Source organism: Excalfactoria chinensis, chromosome 2 (genome assembly GCF_039878825.1).
Source record: "Excalfactoria chinensis isolate bCotChi1 chromosome 2, bCotChi1.hap2, whole genome shotgun sequence".
In the NCBI taxonomy this organism is placed as follows: Eukaryota; Metazoa; Chordata; class Aves; order Galliformes; family Phasianidae; genus Excalfactoria; species Excalfactoria chinensis.
In genome coordinates this window covers 105,671,241-105,697,448 of record NC_092826.1, presented here as the reverse complement: position 1 = coordinate 105,697,448, position 26,208 = coordinate 105,671,241, and the positions used below count along the sequence as shown (strand labels likewise).

The following is a 26,208-nucleotide window of genomic DNA, read 5'->3' as shown; positions in this document are numbered from 1 at the left end:
ACCTGCTTCTTCATTAAAAGCTATTCTTAAATCAGAGCATACATTTAGCATGGAAATAAAAAACGTGGTTTAATTTTTATTTCAGTGTTGCTCTTCTCCCATGTAGCAAAGGACAAAAATGAAACTCAGTAATTTTTAAAGTCAATGCAGCTTTTGGCCAGAGTGGGCTGTGGAGTTCAAATGCAACCAAAATTTGTCATGAATCACTACAACATTAGCTCACACTTGTAATACAGTCTTCTGTGTAATACAGCACTGGTGTTGACATACTGTAGGGACAAAAACTGTTTTTTTTCTGACTAATGAACTCTTCAGTATCCTGTTTCCAGTAAACATCTCAAAGTGGGTCTCTGAGCCAGGGACTTGGCTTGCTATTGCTTGTTTTGAAGCACTCATTCCTGCTCGTCTGTTGATTTCAACTGAGGAAAAGTTATCATCTGGGCCATCTCTAGCAGAAAGCTTCTCACTAGTCACATGCATTGACTCTCTAGGCTTGTGCTGATATGCAGCCCCAAGCTGCAAGATCTCCCAGCTCCCTCTTGTCTTAGTAAATGCTTAAGTGGCCTCAAAAGGCTTTTCTCCAGACTTCTCATTTTTTTTCCTGATGCTCTGGAAATATTTCAGAAATATTTAGTGAATTTCAGAACAAATGTGTTCTTAAGTAGTTTCAAACTCTAGAATCTGAGGAGTAGCAGGAAATGTGATCTTAAGGGATCACCAAGATTTTTCTCACTTCTCGTTATAAATTGGATGCTTCTGCAGCATCGTTTTAATTCTCAGTACAAAACACAACAGAGCACAGTGGTGCACTTGTGTTCTGCGTTAGCTACTGATGTAGCTTCTGTTGATGGAGTAGCATTTCTCAGCAGGAATAAAGTCAAGTTTATACCATCTGGGCTTTACAGGGGCTGTGACAGTGGGTATTTTGAATGCTCTGACACCTTGATTTTCCTAAAGGTATAATTGTTTCTTGCCCCTTCATTTTCCAATTGACTGGACTAAAATGAATTGTGCCAGATAAAACTACTTTGTTCAGACTTTGCCTCTTCTTGTGTCTTTTTCCCCCCACTTGTTTTCTTCTTGACTTTCTACCAATGGACAAATGAACTGTGATCCTTGGTAACTGTGAGCATGCTCTTGCTATTGATTCCTTTAGAACAGGGAATAACGCTTCTCTATGAAACCAAAGAGTAATTATTCCTGACTCTGCTTTGCCCTGCGCAGCTAACAGGTGGTCTCAAGGTTTATTTTCAGAAGGTTGGGACTCAGGTATTACATTTCTTCAGCTGTGTTCTTCATGTTCATATTTGCCAAGTTTTGAGCGTGGATTTTCTGAATTCAGACCAAATGGAAGCAGTGCATGCTCACTCTTCCCAAGCTGTTGATGATTTATCAATTATCGGAGCAGTTGTCTGGAATGATCACGTTCTGAGAAACTCACTGTAAATTTTGGTGGAATTACAGGCTTATTTTTTGTCAGTGATTTTGAAATTGAAACCTTTTATTTCTTTCTCCCCCATATAGGTATTGGACAGTTTGTTAGCTCAGTATGGAACAGTGGAGAACTGTGAGCAAGGTATGCATACCAATCTTAAATTGTTTCTAAGTTTGTAGTAAGAAGTAAATGCATGCTAAATTTACCTTCTTTCCTTTTGTTTTCCTCTCTAGTGAACACTGACACAGAGACTGCAGTTGTAAATGTAACATATGGCAATAAGGACCAGGCTAGACAGTAAGTATCTTGGTATTTGTTGCTGTAGGCTGGCTTGCATGTTGGAGTTCATGTTCTTTCAGATTTTATGTGCATCTTTTCTTTTGATTCATCTACCAGTAAAATGATCACCTGAGCAATAACACTTTAAGAAAGGCTATCGGCCTCCCCTTTGCCAAGTCTTGCGTGCTTTACCTTAACGCCTGCTACTTTGCCATCAACTTTTCCTACACATTGTGTGTGTGTAAGATAAAATTGAAAATCTGGGTAAAATTATTTGTGTAGGAAGTCCACCAATCAGCCAGAGGCAGGGGATGGGAGGATCCTTCTCTCCCCGTGCTTGTGACTGTGGCTTTTGCCAAGCTTATGACCCTCTCAGAACGGTTGGTGTCCCAGCACAAGTGTCACTCTATAGCCGATTTGCTCGTTTGCTTATTTGGTTTGCTTATGTATTCAGTAATCAATGATTATTTTTATCTAGATCTCAAAATTCAAAACCAAAATGTTTTCTTAACCAACATTTGTGTCCTTTCCCTTTAAACATCAATGCTATATATATTATTCTATAGGTCTAAATTTGCTTTTCTGTTGCAGCTAGGAGCTCAAGTCCTTTTCTTAATTTCTAATGTGGAGACTCAAACATTCTTTTTCCCGCCCCCCCCCCCCTCCAACCTCTCCTTTTTAACCATAGCAGGTTAAACAAAACCATACCCAAAGGAATAGCCTGCAATGAATTTCTTTTTTTAACTTGGAAATTTCTGCCACCTTGTGGCTGACTAGAATCAGCACTGAAGATGTACTACGTGCTGACGGTACACATTAATACAAAACTACAAAGGAAATCAATTTGTACGCTTCAGCATTTATGAGTTCCATGCAACTTGAATACAACAGAAGTAATCTTTCCAAATGTTAGGTTACTTGTTAGTATATTCCAAATAGATGTGATGGGAAAGTTGTCAGCAGATTTTCTAGTATACACTGGAGCTGAAGGAAACAGTACTTTTCTTTGAATCACTATCAGACTTACCACCTTAAAACCTGAATTGGCATCTCTGTGTTCTCCTGTTGCTTTTAATTCTGCTGAACTTCTTGTTCTGAATGAGTCCAGTGGTGCAGTGTTAGAAATTGGTTCCTAGTTACCTCTTTGAAAATGTAATAAGGAAGTACCAAAAAATATCATGGAAAGAAGCATGATGCCTAAATTTGATCTGTCATCTGCAATGTGGTTTCCTGGATTTGTGCACTACATTTGGGAGCTGAGGACAACAAGGTGCAATTTCTTCCCCCTTAGGCTGTATTTGTTAAATTTTGTGAATAATCCTGAGGAAATGTCACGATAAGTCAAGTCTGTGAGGAAGGGATTGAGATTAGAAACAAATACTTCGGTTTTGCATGAGAAATTGCATGAAAAGTAATTGAAGGTACCTTGAGTTTGAAGCAGATGATCTCTAGGGACACTGGTGGTGTTTCAGTTGAGTATTTGTGAGACATGGCTTAGTTATGCTTCTTGGAATGGCTGTGGTAAACAGCGGTGGCTTTAGAAGGGAAGAGTGGTACATGAGTGTTTGACCTCCAATAGCAGTCAGCATTGCTCAGCCCATGCAGTACCAGGAGTAAAATAAATGCTTATTTGAAAGCTGCTCAGGCTGGTTGGGAATCAACAGCTAACAGCAAACTTTGCATTTTGAGCTAAAGCAGCTTAGGGCAAATATTGCTATTAGCAGTGATTCTAGGTACAAAGACAAAAGAGACCATACAGTTCTTTGTGGTGCTGTATGCAGTTGCTCCCCACTTCTCAGTGTGTTTTACACCTTTTGCAATACACACTAATCTTACAGTTGGTGGCTGACAAAACAGGCTAAGCTGGCTGCTTCCCTTCTGGATAGAGAGTACAGCATAGCTGTGCCTGCCAGACTGTGTATTGATGGGACTGTGCAATGATGGTGCTGCACCACAACCTGGTTCTGATTTAAACTTCGGATATGCAGTTTAAATGCATGGTGTGCATTGTTTGGATATAACTCTTAGTCTTATCCAGTTGCAAAGCTGAGCTTTCTTCTGTCTTGAAAGCTTGCTGTGGCAGAGCTTTTCTTCTCCCCTGTTTTCCAGGCTGGTGTTGTGGTTGTGGCTTTAAACTGAAGAAGTTGAGAGGCTGGGTCCAAAGTGACAATGCTTTGCCAGTGCAACAAGCAGGAGAATAAGCCATGCCAGCCAGAATAGTGACAAATATCCCTTAGTTATCTCCCATGACCACAGCATCATGAGCCAGGATGTCAGCCACCTTAAGTATGTGTATAGCCTGCACACCTCTAGGGAGACCGGTGTCCTCTGCTCCCTTTACTTCTCTTAAGTTCATGTATACTAGTGTACACAGCACGGGGAATAAGCAGGAAGAATTAGAGATCTGTGTGTGGTCACAGAGCCGTGGACTCATGATCGCAGCAACGTGGTGAGACAGCCCACATGACTGGAACGCTGTCATGAATGGCTACATACTTCTTAGGAAAGTCAGACAAGCGAGGCAAAGAGGTTTGCAGAGAGGTATAGGGCAAGCAGTAAGATATCTCTGCTCCCAGAATAGCCAGGAGAAGGTCAAGACAGGCTGGGGATCTCTGTGACCTCAAACCAGTCCTCCTGCAAGTGACTGGAGGAGGAGAGAGTTGTTCCAATTCAGAAAGCCCCATCACTCCCAGAATTTAGAGAGTCTTAGAAAGCACACATGCACTGCTCTTAAACACGCAGTTACCATTGTGAAGGACTCTGGAACATCTGTGAGAGAGGAAAAGAGAGGGTATGTGTCAGAGCCCAGATCATGCCACGCCAGCTGAGTGTTAAGCCTGAAACTTGTGTGCCTTGAGGTGACCTGTTGGCTAGAGGGCCCTCCTCTTCTCCCCTTGTTGATGGGCTGACCACATCCCTGTGACCACCTCTGTAGCTGTCACCATCACAGTCATGCTGCCTCTTCTTTCTCTCCCCCAAAATGTTCCAGTGTGTAGGCACCGGGTGAGTGCTACAGGATTTTGGAAGGGATTTCTGTATAAAGTTGGTCTCTAGTCTGTGGAGCAGGTTCCTGTTATTTCAGGATGGGACTGGGTGACCATCTTTTAAATGGTACATAGCAATGAGCTATGGCTGCTGATCGTGTCTCACTGTTATAACTAATAGTGTGTTTTAACTACTGGCTGTGATGTGAGAAGCTCAGGGTCTGTGTCTTAGGAGATACAAGCAAGTGTATTTAAGATGCTGGTGATAGCCTTTTAATGAGAATATATACAAAACAAATGTTGTTACTCCTTTCAGTGAAGCACAGAGCTGTGTGTGCATACAAGGAAGTATCTTTGACAAATGAGTAAGAGTTCACATAACTAATACTTTCAGATGCCGTCACGGAGCACGACTAACGTTGCCATAGGAACGATAAGACCGAAAATTCGAAATGGTATATTATTATAAGCTTAGATTTGTCTTTCGCTTTGTTTTTTATTTTCAGAAATACTAATGAAAACCGTATTTTTACTTTATGTGGAAAAAATATCTTCAGCCAAAGAAAGATTACTGTGTAAATCTGTCTTCTCGGTATGCAAATGTATCTGCTTGGGAAGGAAAAATGGAAGGCAGTGTACATACAAGATGCGTGTGGGAGTGAAATGTGTTCTCCATCTAGTGATAAGCATCATCATGCTATCAATGGATGAATGATTTCCTGCACAAGATTTGATGCTGCTTCTGTTTTCATTAATTTAAGATGTTTAACTTCCACTAGTATCAGAAGGTAGAAGGCTGGTCAAATGTCTTCTCATAGGAAGCTCAAAAGACATCAGTGAGATGTAATTGTGATGGGGTAACTGCGTAACAAAATATTTATTTAGTGGCTTCATCCTCACAAAGCAATTCTCTTTTGAGTGGGTCTTACCTGAACGCAAGCCAGGCTCCAGTACAGTCTAACAGAGCATAGGCCGTGGTTGTTGCAAAATTTAGTTTAATTAAAATATATACAGAACTACAGTGAGATTCCTACCAACTCCTGCTGGCATTTGAAAAGTAAACACTTTCTGTTTTCTCCACTGTCTTAATTGGAGAAAAAAGAAAAAGAAAAAGATTTTGGGGCATGAAGGTTACTTCTTGGTGAGGAAGCTTACTGAAGTTTTTTCCATCTCTGTACTCGTTAAGTCGCTGTGAGGCTTTTAGCCCTTGTGTAAAAGATGGTGGGTACCAGCAGTATGACTTCTGATAAAGGTAACCTGTGACATCTTGATAGCTGTGGTTGTGGGAGGAGAGATCCTTAGCTCTGTTTGGGGAAGAAAAGGCCTTGCTGAAAGGCAGAGGAGGTGTTGCTGTAGTTTGAGGTTCTGAGGTGGTTGCTGTGTGAGAGGATGTACTTGGCAGAAGGGAATGGATTTCATGTGCCTATTGGTGCAAAAATGGCCATAGGGGTGGCATGGTGGGGTTCTCCTGTAGCCTTGACTAAGGCAGGTGCTACTGATAGCAGGAAGAAGCAATCCCTTGCTGTCCTCTGCAGCTTACATCTCTCACAGGGAGTAGAGTCAGCTCTCCTCATGGCAAGTGCTGATGTTTCTTTCTGTGACGGTGGCACCAGAGAAAGCTTAAAAACCTGTGGTTTAAATTACTGCTTCCCCCCCACACCCCAAGTGTGCTTCAGTAAAATTTTGGTCTAGTTCTGCTGCTGAAGGAATGCTGGAGGAACTGTAATCTGACCTGATTACAGCCTTGTTACATGCCATAAAATTGATTTAAAACTGTTCAAAGCAATTAAATGAAGGTGTGATGGTATTATGACAGTATACCAAGAAGCTAGTGTTTTCTGACTCTTCTTCTGGCTTCCTGTCATTGATCAAATTGGTTAATAAAACAAGCCAGCCTGTAAAATATGGAGAACTCCGATTCAGACAGTGAATTCCTTATTTTAAACTGTTCTCTCTACTTATCTAAACTAGTTAAACCGGTGATGCCACTGTAATATCTCTATGTGCTCAGATGCACACCGCTGCTATCTAGCTTGAGAAGTGAACTTCAAATTATGCTCACTTCCAAATGCCTGCTCAAAACCAACCTGTCCAATATTTGATACTTTTTCCCCTTTCTCATTATATGGCTTTGGTAGCCTGGGAGGACTGTGTACCACTGATGTTTGTTTCAAAAAGGAAAGTGAGCTTTCCTCAGTTTGCTTTGAATCTTAGGTCATGCAGAGTATCTCATAGAAATGCTTGTTTCTAAATTGCTTTTAAGCAGAAAAACTCAAATTCTTTCCAGAGGAAGTACGGTATATGTCAATTGTTACTTTATAATGTCTGTTGTGACAACATGATATGTCTGTAGGTTGGTTGCAAACAAAAGCCTAGTCTTTCTTCCCCTGTTATTTCTGAGAAGAGTGGGATGCTGCTTGCACTGATTTCATGTAGGATTTTGTGAGTGCTGGGGTTCTGATCTAGAATCTTTTAAAGCCAGAGGAGCTGGAAGCGTTTTAGGAAAGAAGCAGTGTCTGAACTTGTCAAATGAATGCATGGAAGGGAATGAGCTGGTATGAATGTCAATCTGCTGCCTACCAGCATGTTGGCAAAATGGTTGGTGCTCATCTCTTCAACATCTTGAGGTTTGATTCCAAAAGAAACAAGGCCTGGGTAACTGCACTGGCTGATGGTGCCATTCCCCTTCCCCACAGCTCTTCTGCTTCTTGGCTGATTTCAGAAGAACTCAAACCATAAATAGGGGTTTGCAGATATTTGCAGTCAGTGAGAGCTCTCTTTCAGGTTACGTAAGAAGACTTCATACCCCTTCCCCAAATAATGCCTCCACCAAGAGAGTCTTTGGTGAAACGCCTTTTCAGTGTTGCTATTCCATGCTGAAGCTCAGACTGGAAACTTGCTGTCCTCTGGATTTGTCTCTCATTAGTTGTACTGCTTAGTCTTTTCTGTTCTTGTAAACACAGCATTTTGTGTAATAAAACGCTCTCTGAAGTCTGTGAAATAGAGGTTCAGAAATGTCAGCTTTGTAATGGCCTCGGCAAATTTTAATCCAGCTCTCTTCTGCCATATGCTGTAAGAGATTCTCCCATTATGGGAGCAATTACACTTCCATTCCATCCCCAGAGGACCTCTGTCTCATTTGGTGAACAGAAGTATTTAATGAGCAGTGATCAGTTATTCAATATTTTGCTTTCCTTGTTGTTCAGTGGGGTTGCCTTAGGCCTTATTTATTATCAACCCTTATTAAATGCTGCTCCAAAGACAAGAATTAATTTTGTCAACTCTTTACTGTCCTACTGGAGTGTTTTCACAGACACTGGTTTACTCCCTGAGATGTGAGGATGTGCGTTATCCTCCTTATTGAATCTGAGGGTTATTGTCCCAGTGCTGCTTATATACATGGCTGCTGCTCTCTTCCAGCAGTGGTTTGAGGCCAGGGGCCTGATGGTCAAGTGGGACACATGGGTGGTGAGCGGTACTTTGCTAGCTGCCCTTGGAAATGGTTGTCCTTGAATCTCTGTGGCAGACTAAGGGGTAAAGCTGTTATAGGGGGGCAAACAAGATTCAGTTTCTGCATCTCCAAGACCTTGCGACAAAGTGCATGGTTACTATGGGCTTTTTAAAAGAAAATGTTGGTGGATTCCTTAATATGCAATACAAAGCTCCCTCCCTCTCACTAGTGTTTTTAATTTAACCTTTAAACAAAATCTCTGTCATTTTTTTTTGCCCTAGATTGAGCCTGGCATTCGTAAACTACCCCCAAATCAATGTGTGTTCCAGTGATTATCAGTATATCACATTGCTGATAATGTCAGTAACATGCCTTCTGTGGTGAAACTCAAACTTTTTCAAATAGCTGCATGAAACTTATGCTGACATGTTACCATCATGCTGTGGGTAGCTTAGTTACTCCTCCTGCTTCCTGGATCTTCAATTTCATTGACACTTCCTCTTCCGCTTGCGAGTGCGAGGTCTTCTACCTTCCCGAATCTGTTGCTTTTGGCCCAGGAGTCGTAGAGAAGAGGCTGGGTCAGGTTGATCTGTGCACATGGAACTTCCTTGCTTAGTTGAAACGCCTGTGTTCAGATGCTTTTCCCTCCTGTCAGGAATATCGTTATGTCCTCAGAGTTACAAAGGGGCACGGAAGCTACCTTATTTGTGGGTGCTGCTTAGAACGTAGGCGACCAGGGTATTTTTGTGTTAGGTAAAATCACCTGCTGCAGCGTGCCTGACCTTTGGTATTCCTTCTAGTGGAAACTAGCCATGAGTTGCCAACTGATCCATAAAGAAATTCAGATTTAGAGCTTCCTGTAGCTGGAGGCCTCTTTTAAACGTAGCCATTGTCTGAGTGGCCTTCAAGTGTTTAGTGCTATGCTGAAGACCTGCTTTACTCAGTGTAGTGGGATGATACCACTGTCCTAAGGGCAGAATAGGGCTTGAAACACCATATAAATGCCTTCAAAACACCTTTGCGTTGATCCAGAGCATCAAGTTTTAATTTGCTGGTTAACTTTCAATCCGTAACATGTTGCTAAGCTGATGTTTCAAGTGCCGTTGACTGGCTTTGAGTACTTTTTCTCCTGCTGAGAATGAAGCACAAGCTGTTTTTCCTATCTATTTCTGTTGTAGCTATGTCAGTTAGTGCGAAAAACCTCCAGCCAAATAGCTGTGCTGGCAAAAACTCTAATGAAGGTGCTGTGATATCAGCTAAAGTTTTCCCTCTGGTGCAGCTTTAATTCTATTTGGGAAACTGATTTAAATTACAGCAGGCAAAAGAATGCTTTTGAGTATATAAGCCCTGTCTCCTGTGAGGTTTTGCTGATAGGGTTGTACCAGCAAAACCTTTAAAGTGTGCAGAAGCCCAGAGCCAGCAAGAGCTAACTTGTTCTTAATACGGTAACTTTTACTTTCTTCAGTCAAGATTTAGATTTAAAATATATATATAAATATTTGAAAATAAGCTTTTACCTGGGAACCAGACTTTTGGCTTTTATTGTTTGATTTGGGAAGTGCAGAAGGCTGCACCTGAGTGAGTTCTCATCCTTAGAAGGTCCGACCATGACTGTTCTTTTTTTTTTTTCTTTTCCCCAACACCCTCCTCTTTTCCCCTTTGCGAACAAACAGAGCAATAGAAAAACTGAACGGGTTTCAGCTTGAAAACTATTCCTTGAAAGTTGCTTATATCCCCGATGAAATGGCAGCACAGCAACCTCCACAGCAACATCCCCAGGGACGACGTGGATTTGGACAGAGGGGCCCTCCAAGGCAGGGCTCACCCAGCGCAGCCACGCGGCAGAAACCACAGTCGGATGTTCCTCTACGGATGTTGGTTCCCACGCAGTTTGTTGGAGCCATTATTGGGAAAGAAGGAGCAACCATCAGAAACATTACAAAGCAGACTCAGTCCAAGTAGGTTACTGTAAAGGTGTCACTGTAAGTTTCACTGTTGTGTCCTTGTGTGTGTGAAAGGAAAAGCAAAATTTCTGCCTCTCTTCTATGGGATGAGTGCGTATTTACAGACTGTTCAGCTGTTTGTCTTGCTATGGGAGCTGCTGGGAACACTCTGCTTTAGCAGTATAAACGTGTGTTCTGTGTGTGCCGTGCCTTAGTTTGTGTGTGCTTTGTGTTTCTGAAGGAAGCTCAACCTTACGGATAGAAGGGGGGATTCTTTTCCTTTTTTTTTCTTTTTTCTTCTTCTTTAAATCTGGAATATTTGCATTATTGTTCTTGGTTACAGGAAGGGATTGTCTCCCACTTCCCCCGTAATGCTGTTATATCCATTGGAAGGCTGCGGTTTCCTCAGCAGTATCGTTTTTGGAGACCAAACATTTTCGTTCCAGCTTGTGTAATCAGTGTTGCTTTCTGTTCTGGGATGGCAAGTAGTCACTTTAGGAACATGTCAAACATGTACAATTTCACAACAAATGAAAATAAGTGCAAATAGGAAAATTTTGGCAAGATTGAAGAACTTGATTCTGCCCTTGACGCGTGTTCAAATACTTGCTTTTTTTTTTCCCCCCAATTCACTTTGAATGAAATTAGGCAGTGCTGTAGGATGATACTGATGCCAGACTTACTTAGCAGATGTAATAATAAGACTCTGGGAACAAAAAGGGAAACTGAAAACTGAAATATATTGGTCTGCAAAGTGTGTAGGCGGTGTGGTGACATATCCAAGCCTTTAAGTGCTAATTGTAGCTTTAGTCTAATTCAGTTACGGGTGGGGAGCTGGGAGCGGAAAAAAGAACCTTCATCTCTCTCCCCCTTGCACCTCATTCTGATGTATTTAATGTGAATAAATTCTTTGCTATCAAATTGCAGATCACGCCAAAGCACAGATTAAGGCAATACACAGAAGGCAAAAAGCAAGCTACTAATTGACCCAAGAAGCTTAGAGCATTAGGGTCCAGGGACACGGAAGGAGATTGTTTCCAGAGTGTGTTAAATCCCTACCTACAATTCTACCTACAATCAAAGAATTCTTCTAGGAGTCTCTAGAGAGCACAGGGTGAAAGATGCTGCCTTGAGTAGTACAACAAAACAAAGGCCCCCTTGCCCACCATACCCAGGATTATCTTGATGCTAATTTCAATTTCTCATTAGCATGCCGTAACCCAGGAGACTATTCGTAGTGTTTAACAGCAAAGATTTAAGAGATTTGTGGTGTCCTAACAAGGCTTGGTTGTGGTTTGCCTATGGGCAGCCAGTTCTCAGGTGATATCTAAAACTTCCAGGCTTCTTTTTTATAGTACCTGAATTAGAATTCAGCATAAGAAAAGTTCTTATCCCTTAAAGAAAGGCTGAACAGAGTAGAAACAATTTCAGGTTGCTAGCTTTAAGGATACACTAATTCAAGAATGATGTTTTCCTTGTCTGGGGGACTGTAAAAAGAAAAGTCTGCTTCCAGTTGCACTGAGGATTGCCACGGGCTTCTCAAAATGCTGCATCATGAAACAAAATGACTTTTCAATATCAGAACTAGGAAAAAATACAGTGGCTGAGAGAAGAGTAGAGTGATTGGTTGTTAAATTCAGAAACAGGTACGATTTGGGGGGAAAGAGGGAGGGAGGAAGCAGAAAGAAGGGATGGAAATAGAAATGATCCACAGTTATTGGCAGGGTACAAAAAATATCCACGGCATTGTATTGTTGTAGATAGCAATTAATTTTAAGTTCCCCAGCTACCTAAAATGCAGTGTAAATTCAAGCTGCTAGTTTTAGAATGGCAGAGAGTGGAGCTGGAGGAAAGGTAATCTAGGGTAAAGGCAAACACTGCTTTCCACTTGTTAGTTGAAGAGTGCTAGGAAAACCCTGTTGCTGAGGTCATGAGAACACCAAGGAGGGACAAAGTCTCGCTGTACCTGCAGTTGCACAGTCATTATTAGTGGAGTGATGGGGCTGCTGACAAACATCCAGAGCTTTGGAAACCTTCACCCACTGAAGAGAACATTTCATCATCACAGATTGTCTATCTAATGTCTCCTCTGAATGCAGTTTGAAGAAAGAAGATCCTAGCATCCAAATACTACATATAGGTTGCTCCAAAAGTGATGCCTCCTATCCGTTTCTGTGCAAAGTACAACAGAGGAAAAGAGCAAAGTAACACTATTGAATAGAGCAAATTCTCAGCCACAAAACAGTATTTTCCAACAGTCACCACCATTAGCGATGCATTTTTGCCAGCAACAAACAAGGGCCAGCATGCTATTCCTGTAAAAGAAAAAACTGCAGTAGCAGAGGTGATTCACTGTTTCACAGCTGCTAGGATGGTGTTATTTCTAGGAAAATGTTGTTCATGTAGGTCCAACCTTCACTGTGCTAACACCCACCGGTTGGTCTCCATTACTGCTCAGAAAGCTGACACTGACGGGTGTCAATGGGTGCAGTTTCTTCTTCCAGGAGTAATCCAGTGTTACGCCTTTGCTTCATACACACTTCTATGGTAGATACCATTTTGTCAGACTGCCCTCTGCTACCATCTGTTTTATGGCAACAAAATGTTACGACTTATTGTCAGGAAGGTTCAACCTTTACTGCTGTACCACCAACATCTCACTCTGGTATTGTTGACCAACATAGTAAGAGGCATTATTTTCAGAGCAGCCTTCCTATATAGGAAATGTTTAAATAACTGTATCCTCTTGGAATGAGACTGCTGAAATGTAGTTGTTGTTTGCTCAGAGTTAATTAGTTCTATGAGAGTTGTAAGTATGCAGAGCATACTTTACAGTACGTGGTTACAGTTGGTGTTTTTCTTTCTTTTAAGAATTGATATTCATCGTAAAGAGAATGCAGGTGCTGCTGAGAAACCAATTACCATTCACTCAACTCCTGAAGGCTGCTCAACAGCTTGTAAAATTATTATGGAGATCATGCAAAAAGAAGCTCAAGATACTAAATTGTGAGTAAAAGGCATTTCATTGTGAAGGCATTAAAAATTCTGAATTCCTGTTGACCTTATTTCAAGTTCTTAAAATCTATTAAGTAGTGAATCTTTCCTCTGTTGATATTATTCATACTCAACTAGGAAGGACTTCCTTCTTCTACCTTCTAGGGATGGTTTAATTGCTTAAGTATCTCTGGTACCTGTCCACATTTCTAGCTACTCAGTGCCTGTGATTTTGAGGTGAAACGGAGCAAATATTGATGGTTTTTGAGGCACCTTTAGTGAACTATTACTAAAAGCTTCTATATCTTGCTTCCTTCCCAACAGCTCTTGCTATGTCAGTAGGACTTGTGTTTACAGATACATTACGATAAATCTTTAAACCATAGTGCTGAAATAGCATTGCACTTGTATTCATTCTGCATCTCTTGTAATAAGTGTATGGGGGTGAATGGGAGTGGTAGACATTTCTGTGAAAATACAGTTTATCCAAAACATGGATGGAAGTTTGCTCTCTGGTCTTCAAGTCTCATTGGGTGTAACCTCCATTACAGTACGGAAGAAATTCCCCTGAAGATACTGGCACACAACAACTTTGTTGGTCGACTTATTGGCAAAGAAGGAAGAAACCTGAAGAAAATTGAGCAGGACACAGATACAAAAATCACGATATCTCCGTAAGTTTTTGTTCGTATAATATTTGAGTGAGATGTTCAGTGCTGCTGTGGCATGTATGTTCGGGTACAAAACTCTTATAAATGTTACGTGTTTTGAAGAATGAGATGACAGCCTTTTGGAACCACATTCATTACTTGGGTTTAACTGTTACCAGTCACAGTGCGTGTAAACAGCAATTCTTCATTGTAAATTCAGTCAACAACACCTAAAAATAATAGAAGCTATGTGAAGCTTACTTTAGAATACATTTTGTTTGCTATTTTTAATATGTTATGCTATGTGCAAAGAATGGTGTTTTTAACTATAAGGTTGGATTAGTTCTGAGCTGTGTGTGAAAATGTATGAAACTACCAGTGTTTCTTGTAAGGATTCTGGCTTCTGATATAGATTACTTTTTTTCTTGACAAGAGAGAAAGAAATCAAATGAATACTGACAAGAGTATTTTTAGTGGTAGTTCTGTCCCTCTCTGATCACAAGAAGCTGAACTAGGATATGTTAACTAGTCTGCTTCCAAGTAATAGATTTTGGCCTTTGAGTTTGTGAAGGTAACCAAGACCTATTAAAATTCATCTGAGATCAGAGAGGAATTTTCACTGTAACGGGAAAAGTCAATGAGGTGAGGGGGAAAATCACTGATGAAATATCTCTGTAGAAGTTTGGCTGCTAATAGTACTTTTACCCTGGGGAATTATCTTCAGGGATCCTCCTATTCTGAATAATGAATGTTCTGGCATGAACTTCCAGGCATTTGAGAGCACTCTAGACTTAAACTTTAGCTGGGAAAGGAAGAAAAGGGCTTATAGGTTGTATGAGAAGGAGCAAGACTGGAAGATGCATGAACATGTGTGAACAGATGAGAAGAAATGCAGGGATGGGGAGGAAATAAAGAGTGTGCTGTAGAAAATAGCTCAGGTGGAAGCTAGGAGAAGAGTACTGGAGTTTAATGCTGTAACCCTTCTATTTTCTATGGTCAGTTACTATTTCACAGCAAATTACTTGAAGCATTTGGCTGTCTTGTTATGAGGATTTGGAGACTGTAGTTTGACTGAGTTTGGGCTTTTTTCCCTGCTTTCTTTGGAAATCCACTAGTTTATAAGGAAAGAAAATTCCTTGCAGTCTGTGTTTCTGGTACATCTAAAATACCTGAAGCTCTCTGGTGGGGCTGAGCACCGCTCGTGTTCTCCCTGTGTCTGGTATTTTCCTTTTCATGTTGCACCTGAGCACACAGTACCCATGTGATGCCAAACCTCACTGTGGTGCGATTCCTTTTGGATTTGCTGCAAGGGCAGAGTTTTTCTAGGTTATCTTAGAATGGTCTGAGCCACATTCCAAACTGGTGCTACACTCTTCGGAGGGGAAACTTGACACAATTAGATGTCATTGCAATCAGCTAACAAACCTTGATGACCCTCTTTTTGCTAATTAATTGTGCTTCTGTTTCATCCGTAGATTGCAGGACTTGACACTCTATAATCCAGAAAGGACCATTACAGTTAAAGGCAGTATTGAAACTTGTGCCAAGGCCGAGGAAGAAATTATGAAGAAAATCAGGGAATCCTATGAAAATGATATTGCTGCTATGAATGTGAGTTGTCTTATGGCATGAACCTCTTTTGAAACCAAAACCACGTGGTTTAGATGCGAGGGACTGGTGGAGGTCATCTGGCCAAACAGTGACCTTGTTCAAACCTAAATGGGGTTGTGCAATACCTTGTTCCTTTTGGAACATCTCCATGGATAGAACTGGCAGTCTCTGGGGAGAAATTCTAGTAAACAGAGTCTCCTTCTTGATACCACTTTTTTGTTGCCACTTGTGTTTACTTATGAGGCTTGAGTGAGCTTTGGTTTTAATCATTTGTTATTTTAATGAAGGTTTCCTCTGTTAGATTGTTTTCCTCAATCTAAACCAATTTATCTTGAATGGATGATGATTTTACTTTGTTGCTGTTGCAGAAGCCTGAAAGGAACGTGTTTGTGATGTTGTTTCTTAGCCATGATTCCTAGTCTCCTGATGATAAAAGCATAACATATCTCCTGCTTTCAGTTATTTAATTTAAGAAGGCTATATTAAAGTTTTTCTTGATATAGATGATAAAGACATTCAATTATTTGATGATTGGTGATTATATAATAAAACCAACACAGCTCACTAGTTTGCCAAAAGTATTACTAATGCATATTGGGGGAAAAAACTGAGATTGCTGATAAGCCACGAAAAGCTTCTTGTGTGTCCATACAACCAGATCTTATGGTCTAGGATCAGACTGGAGATATTTTCAACTTTCCAGTAGTCTCTGATTTTCTAGGAATGGCTATTCATTATGGTTTCTCTATTGGTTAGAGAGAAAACTTTGTTTTTCCCCTCCCTCCCATGCTGCTCTGTGTGCAGGACAGCTACACAAAGTATTTTTTTGTGGTACATCTTTGCCTCATATATTGCTCTCTGTTCTGCTGTTTGGCAAAGATGTGGCAAGCAGAAAACTGTCTCTAGTTGTTAGTACTGGGTTGATTTCAAGCTTAATTGTTTGTGATTATAGGGTAGATGGTAAAGTTTTTGGCACGTTTTGTGTGTCTTACATTTGGATTACCTTGACGGCCTGAGATGGTGTCAGTGTCTAGCTGAAATATTTCTGAAGAGAAGTTGTATTAATAGGCAATCATTTGACAAAGTCAAAGATGGTGCTGATAAGTTTTGTTGCAGAGAACGTGCTTCCTAGTACTTGGTGCTAACATTTGTGTTGTGTGGTCAAGTGAGGGACATGCAACTGCATAGCTGATGTTTCCCCAGCAAGGTGGGGATCTTAGTTTATCTTTTGCAGGCACGGAAGGGAAGATAAGGTTTGTAGTGTGCATGATAAAGCAGGACTTGTTTGTGGGGTTTCTCTGATTGTACAGTGCTGTTTTCTTTAGTATAAAACCAGAATAATTGCCCTTGGTAGTTTGTTTACTCTGGAAGTAAATGGTGCTATTCCCTGAATTTCTTGCTATGAAGTCTGTGATCCACGTCACTTAAGCAATTCCTAGCTGCCTCATCTAATGAAAATCATCTTTTTACCATTATTGGTTTGTATGTGTATTAGGGAAACAAGTTTGAAACTGAGTCCTTAGGGTATTGGAGATAGAGTTGGGGGGGTGCAGTGAGTACTAATAAGGAGCATACTGACATCTCTTCGAAAGTTTAATAGCTGATTATATAGCCAGCTAGGATTTTGGTTAAACTCAGAACCATAAATCTAACATTACTCTTCTGCCATTGCAGCTTCAAGCACATTTAATTCCTGGATTAAATCTGAATGCCTTGGGTCTGTTCCCACCTTCTTCTTCAGGAATACCACCCCCTGCAGTGAGTGTTGCCTCCGCTGCTGCTGCTGCTTCATATCCACCATTTGGGGTAAGACAAGTCTCCAGTTTTGGGTGATTAGTGGATGGAAATGCTAATCTATACAATGCTAATGTTCAAAGCGAATGAAATTGCTGATTTTTGTCAAATTACCTCAAAAACCTGAGAACAGAACAGCTTTGTCCTTCAGTTTTCCAAACGTTGTTCATCTCCTTGCTTTACACACTGAAAATATTTCCTGTATCTGTGGTTGAGAACAGATGTTCATTGGTCATTTAGTGAAACACTCAGTGAAATCAGGACAGTGTTTCCTGGAAGAGTACTACATCTTATTTTCTAGAGAGCTTGAATTATTACACAGACAAAAGAGATATAAAATGCAATTAAAAGTTGCTGCACATTTGCAGGTAACAAAATACTCTGTATTACTATCTGTAGTAGTATTTCTGCTGCTGTGGAAGGGGAAAAATAAAAAGATCTGTAGTTGTGAAGCAGAGATCTGTATGTAGCCAGTGTTTGGTTGTAGTAGCTTTTGAAAGAGCATGTACATTTATAAAATAGGTATTGCTAAATACATGGAATTTAAATGACTTGGATTAATCTCCAGAAAGCCTTGATTTGTGGTACGCTACTCTCAAAGAAATATGTGAGAAGGCTCAGTGGAATCCACTGCTGCTTAGTAGTTGTTTGACTTTTTTGCTACCAAAGAAGATAATTTGCTGAGTTAGCAAGTTCCAGAGCTTTTCTAGAAAGAGAAAGTGTTCTGCTATTCAAGGAAAGCATATTGTGTGCCCCGGTGGCGCAGCGGTAGAATTCCCGTCTGCAACACCAGGGGGCCCGGGTTGGAATCCTCCCTGTGGAGCAGGGGGTAGAAGTGCCGCTCTGCTACACAGAGGGCTCGAATCCCGGGAGTTGGACTCGATGATCTCTAAGGTCCCTTCCAAGTCGCACAATACTATGATACTATGATACTATGAAAGACAACCTTGTTACATAGAGTAATGGATTAATGTTCTCTTCACTGTTTCTGGTGATGGTGGTTGTTGTTAGCGACTCAATGTAAGATTAATTTTTGAAATGGATGCTTAACAAGTGGATAATGGAGCTTTGTAATGGCTGTGGATGACTTTCCCCTCCTCTTTATTTAAGAGTAACATCTAGAGAGAGAGGTCTGAAACTCTCCATGAACTAGAGCAGTGAAAATGCAGCGCAGCATACTGAACTTCACCAAATGACTCAAGCGGGCCTACACAAATTGCACTAAAGGGAAGCTATTGCCTAAATAATTTTCCCAGAGGAAGAAGCCAAGAAAATGTCACTGAAAAGAACAGGAAAAATTCCACACCCATAACATTGTTTGTGGGAATGAACAACTTGGGTGATATGAATGTATTATAATCTATATTTGGTATAATAGTGGCTTTATCAGAAAAAAAGGCTCCAATGAGAACCACAACAGAAAAGTGTTTATGCCCAGTTATCTGGCTGCTAAGAGCAATGCCTCTGTGACAAACAAATATTCCCTCCCCTCTAATTAGTGGTAGACTAGACTAACAAGAAACTGGTTTTTCCTTTATTGCATTGTGTAAAATGCCATCTGTTGCTGTAATGGAATGTCTCAACTTATTTATTCTTTTGAAAGACAAACTAGAGATGATTTGTTAATAGTATATAACCTCCTTTGCTTTGGTGATCATGAAAAGCGTAGCCTTTTTCTTCAAATTTGCACGCTACTTTACTATTCTTGAGAGATTCATCCTGTAAAACTGTACTTTTGTTCCTCACTTGTTTTGTTTGTTCCCATTTTTTCCCTTGTATTTTTTTTTTTTCTCGCTTTTGCTTCAAAACTCACCTAAACAGTGTTGAATTTGGCGGTTTCAGTCTTATGCATGTCTGCCTCTTTGTTAGGGGGCTGCTCTCCCCCACAAATGCACCTTTTTTGGTCTGATGGGATCTCTGGCAGTTTGTAGGTTTTTTGAAGTAGGGTAGCAGCAACATCTGGGACAAATCCCCACAAACAAGTGTCGTTCTATAGGAAGTGCAGAAACTTTGTAGCTGGAAGGACCACTCTGTCTGAGGTTTCCATTGCTCCTGTTTCTGCTGTTTGCTCAATCCTTGTTCCAGGTAGTCTGAATTTATGATAAACTAGCAAGGGATAAACTTAAAAATACCAGGAATGAGCTTTGGTTTTGAGGATGCTGGGGAATGGTACCAAGACAGTCCCTGAAACTGAAACTAAGAGTTTCTGAAACAAATATATGAGCACTTGAAAATATCACACCTTCCTTTATGTGTATATGACTTCATCTGGAAATGAGGAAATGGTTCCATGGGCTTCAGGCAAGTGAGTCCCTCTGATTGCTTGGAGTATCTCTTCAATGTGGGGAGTGGAAAACAAGGAAAATGAGGTTTTGGGGTTTTTTTAATGGATGTTTTTGGAAAACAAACCTTCCATTATTTTTTTTAGCTTGATCAATTTGGACACGGACTTTTAAATCTTGCTTGTGTATGAAGTTAGTTTCTGTCAATTTCTCAGTTTTACTTTCTCCTTTCTCTTTTTCATCTGGTAACATAATTTTTAAGTCCCTGTCCAAATGGAATACTGGGGTATGTAGAAGTAGAAAGAGCAAATGAAAGGGGCTAGCTATAGTAAGAAGAAGAAATGGAGACAACAGGAAAGGCTAAAGGTAACCATGGGGCAGGGGGGTGGAGGTCTAGGAGGGGAGCAGGTAATGGAAAAAAAAGGAATGAGAAGTGTCAGTTGAAAAAGAAGAGGAAAAAAATTATTATTAAATAATAATTAAAAATATATTAAAAATAATTAAGAGACAGAAGGCTTTAATGAAGCAATCATAGGAAGGCTTTGTCAGTTTCGCTATTCATTAGCAGCGTCTTTCTTTTGGCAAAGATATTTGGTCATCCAAAGATTCTTTAGCTTCCTTTGCGTCATGCCCTCATACATGTGGGAGTGCTGATAAACTGACATTGAGAGAATCCATTTTCAGGCAGCTGAAAATCCGTTCTGAAAGCACTGCTGGCGTTAGGGTATACTTAGTGTATCCCACTTCTAATTTTCTTCATTGTAAATTTGTACAGGAGATTCTGTCATAACCCAGGGCTTCCTGAGTGTTATGTAAAGTTTTTTGAACCTCTTGAAATGCATGGGACCTTCTTCACTTGGCTGTGGAGGTGGACTTATAAGTGACTCTCCCTTGGGTAGAAAGAGGAAGTTGAATGGGCTTTAAAGAGTTTCCATATGTAGCTCATCCTCTAGATGTTTTATTTTCTAGGTACAAGGTGCTGCTGTTTACTTGTGTGGGACTTGGTTCTCAAAGAAACTTGGTTCTCAAGAGCATAAACAGAGACAGCCTATTGTCACAGATGGCAGTGTTAGGCAAACGCAAAGCAGTTCATTGGCTTGAGCTATACTCATGGGAGCCATTTCCATTTGATTGAGATACCTCATTCTTTCTTGGTCCCATTTCCAAAATGATTCATTCTAGTGGGTAGCATCAAAGTCTTATGATGCACAACCTCACCTAATTTTGGGTGGGAGATGCAGTTTATCTCACTAGGAATCTGGTTGTTGCTTTTCCCTTGGTCCTGGTGCTAGATTGCATACAGGAAGGTCCTTGGTATCTGTCTTTAGATATCAACACCTGCGCATGCATGTCTGCTGTATGTGGCTAATGGTGTCTGAGCACTATGTCTACTGCCAGATAACCATTATTTGATATTTACCTATCACTAGCAACAATTCTTCATGTTGCAACTCAATCTGTTTGCAAAGTCCAGAATCTGTTTGCGTCATTGTGTAGTCATTTAAATGTGATGCATTGGCAATGGAAATATTTTGGTCTCTTGCAAAAAATTCAAGGTCTGCATTCTTTCTCTGTATGCCAAAAAGGCAAGTAAATCAACATGTGAGAATTGTTGAAACATTTTAAGGTTTGAAGAAAATGTAGCAGTTGAGAAAGTGCTGGTTAAGAATATTGAGTTTAAAAACTCTTGGTGCTGTCAAATTGGCATGACTTTACTCTTACTATTCTGATGTTATGATTAAAATGAGTGGTTTTTTGATGAATCTTTCTGTGGCCATACTAAGGACTAGTAGCCTTTCTGTGCCTGTTTGTAGTTGATGTCTTGTCCAGCTGTTTTTGGTCTGGAGAATTACTACTTCAAACCTTTCTCCTTAGCTCTGCACTTAAATGCTTATGTGCGTACAGTTGCCAAGAGTTTTGTTAGTCTGCCTGCTGTCGCTTGTAGACATTGTGAGCTGAACATCTACACAAAGAATTGGGATAGGCATGAGGAGGAAAGCAAAGACATTGCAAAAATGAATATGCCTGTGTTTAAATTTTCTAGAAGCAGTTACTACAAACAATGTTTTCTAGAAGCATCCTGGGCAAACTGCTTTAGTTGTAGTGTTGCAGCGCTCAAAGTAGTTCTGATGAACTTGCTTCTGCCTTCTGAACTTTGGGGAGAATATGCACGTACTTGCCTCTCAAGAATAAAAGTTTGTTCTTGTGCAAAGCTGAAGAGTTTAAAGCACCAACCAAACAAGAAATCCTTTTCTTGGAGTTCAACTATGTACAATCATTCAATTAAATACACTTGGCCCATCTACTGGGGTTAAGTGGGTTGCACCCTTCCTTTTATAATTGGAATTTTGCATGTTTGAGTGTACATCTGACTACATTTCTTTTATAGCCTTTGGGTCTGAAAGTTGGCATCCCAAGGAATGAGGAAGGGAGGGTTAACCTGTTGAGAGTTCATCCTGTCCTTGAATGTCCTGAAGCAGAGTTAATTAATGCTCCTGGTAAAGGATTTCTATCACATGGTAGATAGGCTGGAAAGTGAGAAGGAGGCAACTTTCCTTCATGAGAGGAAGTCATCCAGCTGGTTTCTGCATCTGTAAGAATAGGCTGAACTTCTACTCTGTGGAAGTTAGCTAGGTGACAAGCTGTTCCTCTGCTTGCGCTGAGGTTGCTTTCTATATTGGTCTTACACAGCGACTGTAGCTTCTTGGAGCTTCACCTTCAAAATGTACTTTTTCTAACCATTTTTTAGCCTCACAGTTAATTTTCAGGTTACAGTGATATATGTAGAGACTTTGAGGAGTGATGGGAAACGAGACAGAGGTTGTGTCCTACAATAAACAAAAACTAGAAATCAAATCACGTCTCTAATGAAGAATCATCCTGCATAGCTAGGCTTGACAGTTTGCTTTCCTTTTTCACTGTCTTTTAAGGCTTTTTGTTGCAGGTGAGGAACATTCCAATGGAAAACTTTCTCCTTAGAAGATGTTGTGTTCAAGACAGTTTCCTTCTTTATTCTCCAGTAATTTTCAGAAATGATAAAGAAGAGATCTTCTGTGTCTCATAGATGTGAGAGAAGAAATAACTGTATTGTGCTTTTGGCAGGAAAGAAAAGTAATTTAAAATGAAAAATTGCTTCATTGAGGGCCTTCATTTGATGCCCTGGGCATATATGAAAGAGACAAGGAAGAGGAAAATCTGTCCTATGTTTCCAGGTACTTTGACTCTTTCTTGGTGGAGTTGGGCTCCTTTGGATGTCTGGGTTTGATAGGATTAGCTTGTGCAACTGTTATGTCTCAGATACCCAGGAGTAGTAATGTATGTACATCTATAATCTGTGTAGTCTTAAGTGGCTTCTCCATAATTTGGCTAGATTGTTAAGCAGTGGATCATTTTGTAAGGAGCTGTCCTGCAGCCAAAAGAGGATGTGGTTTTGGGGGGGATGAAAGAGGATTTGGCAGCGTTTTCACAAAATGGTTTATTATCGGTGAAATGAAAGCCATACATTTGTAGCACACACAGTATTGAGGAGGACATTATAGGGCACCAGTGCTTTCTCTGACTGCCATCAGCACATCTGAATTCTTTTTAGGACTGCAACCTCAGTGCCTTGTGTAAGCGTTCCTTGCTTAGTTTTGTATGCTTATTAACAAAGTATGTGTGACACCTAAAAGAAGTTTGCTCTAGGTTGCATAAAACTGTAGGCTTGTTCTGCCCCATGGTGGAAATATTTGGTCTTCCCACTGTCTCAAAGTCTCCCATTCCTGCTGTGCTGTGTTGGCAGGGGCCTATGTCAGGAGTAATTAGAAACCATACTGCCTCTGGAGATGGACTGACCTACATTGAGGAGAGCAGTGGGGAGTAAAACTGCATCCGGCACCATGCAATGTACAAAGACCTGGCAAGTTGACAGCTAGCATGTTTTCTGAGGTGTTGAAGCTTCCAACTAGCCTTAATAGCTCTTTGTACAGTTCTGAGGTCACTGGATGACCAGTAATGCACACTTCAAAAAAATAAAAATGGCACCTCACTGCAGTTTTGGATACTTGTATTGTTCCTTGTAGTGCCCTGAGGCAAGGAGAATTGTTGCTGGCCCCCTGCTCCTATATTCTTGTGGTGGGAAGATTTCATTGACACTTCCCTGAACATCAGACTCCCAAACTCTAATTAACAGACTCAGCATCTTCCGAATGTTAAGCTAAATGAGAAATTTAATTCCTCAAGGAACCAAACAACAGTTTGTTACTACAGTATGTGGAGTACCTTCAGGCCAGAAACAGAAGTAGGTTAAGATTTCATTCTGGTGGCTGGCTCCATCTCCCGTTTGTTTTCTTAACATGGTGAAAAAATAAGTGACCTTCCCATATTTTTCACAACCTGTTTTTCCTGCAGCATCTGAGGATTCTGAGAGTAGTGTCATAGACAGGAAATTGTGGGTACCTTAATCTTCTGAAGCCACATGTTTCATGTGTAACTTGAAGATTCTCGGATATCCACGTGACTTGTGTGCCATGGCCAATTTTTTTGCAGTGCAAGGGTTTGTTTTTTTTTTGTTGTTTGTTTGTTTTTGCATAATTTTCACATTATTTTTGGTGGTCATGAAGTGCTGTAACACCAGGTACCTGTGTTTGCTGCTTGTGAATGACCAGCAAAGTTTTCATTTACATATTCCTACATATTCCATACATAGTCCCCTGTGCTGATTTCTGTTTTTGGTTGACTATTCAGAATAAAAGGAGGCAGATTACTTTTTTGTCTTACTGGGCAACCATATTTTGCAAAAACAATTTTCATGCCATGTTCAGTAATGTCAGATCTGCTCCTGCTTGTGAAATGGCTTATAACCAGCCTGCCAGAAAATGTTCCCTCTCTGCTTCTGTGATCTCTATCCTCCTCATTTCTAGCTAGGTTTTTGTGTTGGAAAGACTTCTGATAGGTGCAATCACATTAGTGACCTTTAGTAGTATGAGAGTATTCCCTTGACTTGCCAAGTAGAAGACAATAGTGATGAAAAGCATTAAACTTTGGAGCCAAAAAGTGGGATGAATAGTAGTAAGAGGCTACTGCGATTGTCTCACTTTAGGGTACTGGTTGTTGTACGATAACCAGAGAGGTCTAAGTTTTAGATGTTGTTTTGTGGTAGTCCATAACTGCTGGAAATGCTAAAAGGGGTTGTTGCTTAAGTTTTTAACTAAGGGCTTTTCAGGTAGGGAATATGGCAGAAGCCCATAGAGTCAAATGTGGTGTTAAAAACTAAAAACAACAACAAAACCTTGGAGAATGTGAGAGCTGGGGCTCCTGTTTTTTAACCACACCTGTAGCTCCGCTTAAGCTGATGTACAAGATGGTGATCCAGAAGGTATTTGCAGGGATGCTGTAAAGTTTTGGATCAGGTTAGACTTTAAGCTTTTCTTAACAGGCCTTTTGTTTCTAATGAAGGCTTAAAGTCTTAGTGTTGGCATTGGAAAATGAATACAGTAGGATTTCTTTCATCAGTGTCAAAAGCTAATTTTATATTAATATATCAATTCTTGCTGGAATGTCTTCAAGAATACTTAGCTTTATGTCAGTTTCCCCTTTCTATGAATTTTGATTAATAGGAGTGTTTAGAGTAGCTGTAGGCCAGATTAATTCCTTGTGTATTGCAAAAACATGGTTTAAATTGGTAGGGAGGCTGTTTAGAATGGCACATTAAAATGGCAAGGCATTCTGAAAACTAAACAAGCCATTGGTAAAATTGCCTTACCGTGATGATGATGATTGTGGCAGCTGGGATGGAGAGGGTGGCAAATGAAAACAGAACTTCTTAAGGCAGTCATCTACAAGTGGTTGTTGTTTTCTTTTACTTTACGAAGTGGATGTGTTTGTTATTTAAAACAAACTACAACAAAGACCAACAAAAGCAATAACCCACTATGCTAGATGGTAGACAAACATTGGCTGAGACTGTTTCATTCAGCCTTAAAATGGTTCCTAATTATTTCCCTTACAGCTAAAAACTGATGCTGGCTAGAAATTAATAACATGACTTTGACATAAAATAAATGCATCATCCTAAGGTAATTCATTTGCAGCACATTTACAGTAAATAAAAACATATACTGGAGATTCATAACAGACTTAGAACACAGCTATGATTTGATTCTTCTACCACTGATGTCTGGCACAAAGTCCTATTTACTTCAGTGGGTAAAATATTTTAAAGATTTACAGCCCTATCCCAAATGTTACAATGACTTTACCAACCACATACATTGGATGGAGCAAAAAGTCTGTGGAGAGGCTGAAAAACATGACTGGGAAAAAATTCAAACTGTTGGCAGGCTTGTAGAAAATGACTGAGATTAACACCCAAGTTAACATGAGGGACATATATAAAAGCCATTTCCCTTACTAGCCATGCAGTATGCGTACTGATTGAGGTGGTGGCCCAACATAGCAGCAGAAAAGCTGAAAGCAAGCGTGTGTGCAGGGATGTTATGATATCATGAGGAAGAATAGGGGGGTGGAACTCAATTTAAAAATAAAAAAACAACTGTCAGTGACAAAAAACCAAGACCATTCCCCCACATACAATGCTTAGTCTCGCAATTCTGGTGGTTTGAAACCTGCTTCTTCCTGCCACTATCCATCTCCAGAAAAACAACAGAAGAATCTGTTTCCATTCTTGGCCGTCCTTTGACTGTTACATGAGTGCAGGAAGGTAAATGCTTTTTCTTCTGATGCTCTGTCAAGTAAGGGAAATGCTTTTTTTGTGTATGTGTGTGTGGCTTGAAGGACTGATGCAC

The 26,208-nt window shown here is 40.4% G+C and overlaps 1 protein-coding gene across 2 annotated transcripts in view; it reads left to right on the top strand.

Moving 5' to 3' along the window:
• IGF2BP3 (insulin like growth factor 2 mRNA binding protein 3) overlaps window positions 1-26,208 on the top strand; it is a 102,508-nt gene that overhangs the window by 61,793 nt on the left and 14,507 nt on the right. For both annotated transcript variants that reach the window (XM_072328877.1, XM_072328878.1), the window contains exons 5-11: window positions 1,525-1,576; window positions 1,669-1,732; window positions 9,823-10,107; window positions 12,964-13,098; window positions 13,638-13,760; window positions 15,212-15,347; window positions 17,022-17,153. In XM_072328877.1, coding sequence (XP_072184978.1) covers window positions 1,525-1,576; window positions 1,669-1,732; window positions 9,823-10,107; window positions 12,964-13,098; window positions 13,638-13,760; window positions 15,212-15,347; window positions 17,022-17,153 — 927 coding nt within the window. The remainder of the gene's footprint in view (window positions 1-1,524; window positions 1,577-1,668; window positions 1,733-9,822; window positions 10,108-12,963; window positions 13,099-13,637; window positions 13,761-15,211; window positions 15,348-17,021; window positions 17,154-26,208) is intronic.